The sequence below is a fragment of the Buceros rhinoceros genome, unplaced genomic scaffold (assembly GCF_000710305.1).
Source record: "Buceros rhinoceros silvestris isolate BGI_N320 unplaced genomic scaffold, ASM71030v1 scaffold23554, whole genome shotgun sequence".
In the NCBI taxonomy this organism is placed as follows: domain Eukaryota; kingdom Metazoa; phylum Chordata; class Aves; order Bucerotiformes; family Bucerotidae; genus Buceros; species Buceros rhinoceros.
Window position 1 is genome coordinate 1 of NW_010406798.1, and position 217 is coordinate 217.

General features: G+C 63.6%; 1 protein-coding gene across 1 annotated transcript; it reads left to right on the top strand.

The window, feature by feature from the left end:
- Positions 1-30: 30 nt before the first annotated feature.
- Positions 31-192, top strand: LAMTOR2 (late endosomal/lysosomal adaptor, MAPK and MTOR activator 2; the record flags this gene model as incomplete). The annotated part of the gene is made up of 1 exon (XM_010134265.1): positions 31-192. A coding segment is annotated over one exon (162 nt), but the record flags the coding sequence as incomplete, so codon positions are not given.
- Between the last annotated feature and the right edge of the window lie 25 nt (positions 193-217).

Here is a 217-nt window from a genome sequence, read left to right on the forward strand (position 1 = left end):
GCCCCCCCCACCTCCCGTCTCGTTTCCAGGCTCCTGAACAACGAGGGGTCCTTGCTCGCCTACTCAGGCTACGGGGACACTGATGCCAGGGTCACCGCGGCCCTCGCCAGCAACCTCTGGGTGGCCTATGACAAGAACGGGCACCAGGCGTTCAATGAGGACAACCTGAAGTTCATCCTCATGGACTGCATGGTACGTGGGCCACGAGCTGCCCGCC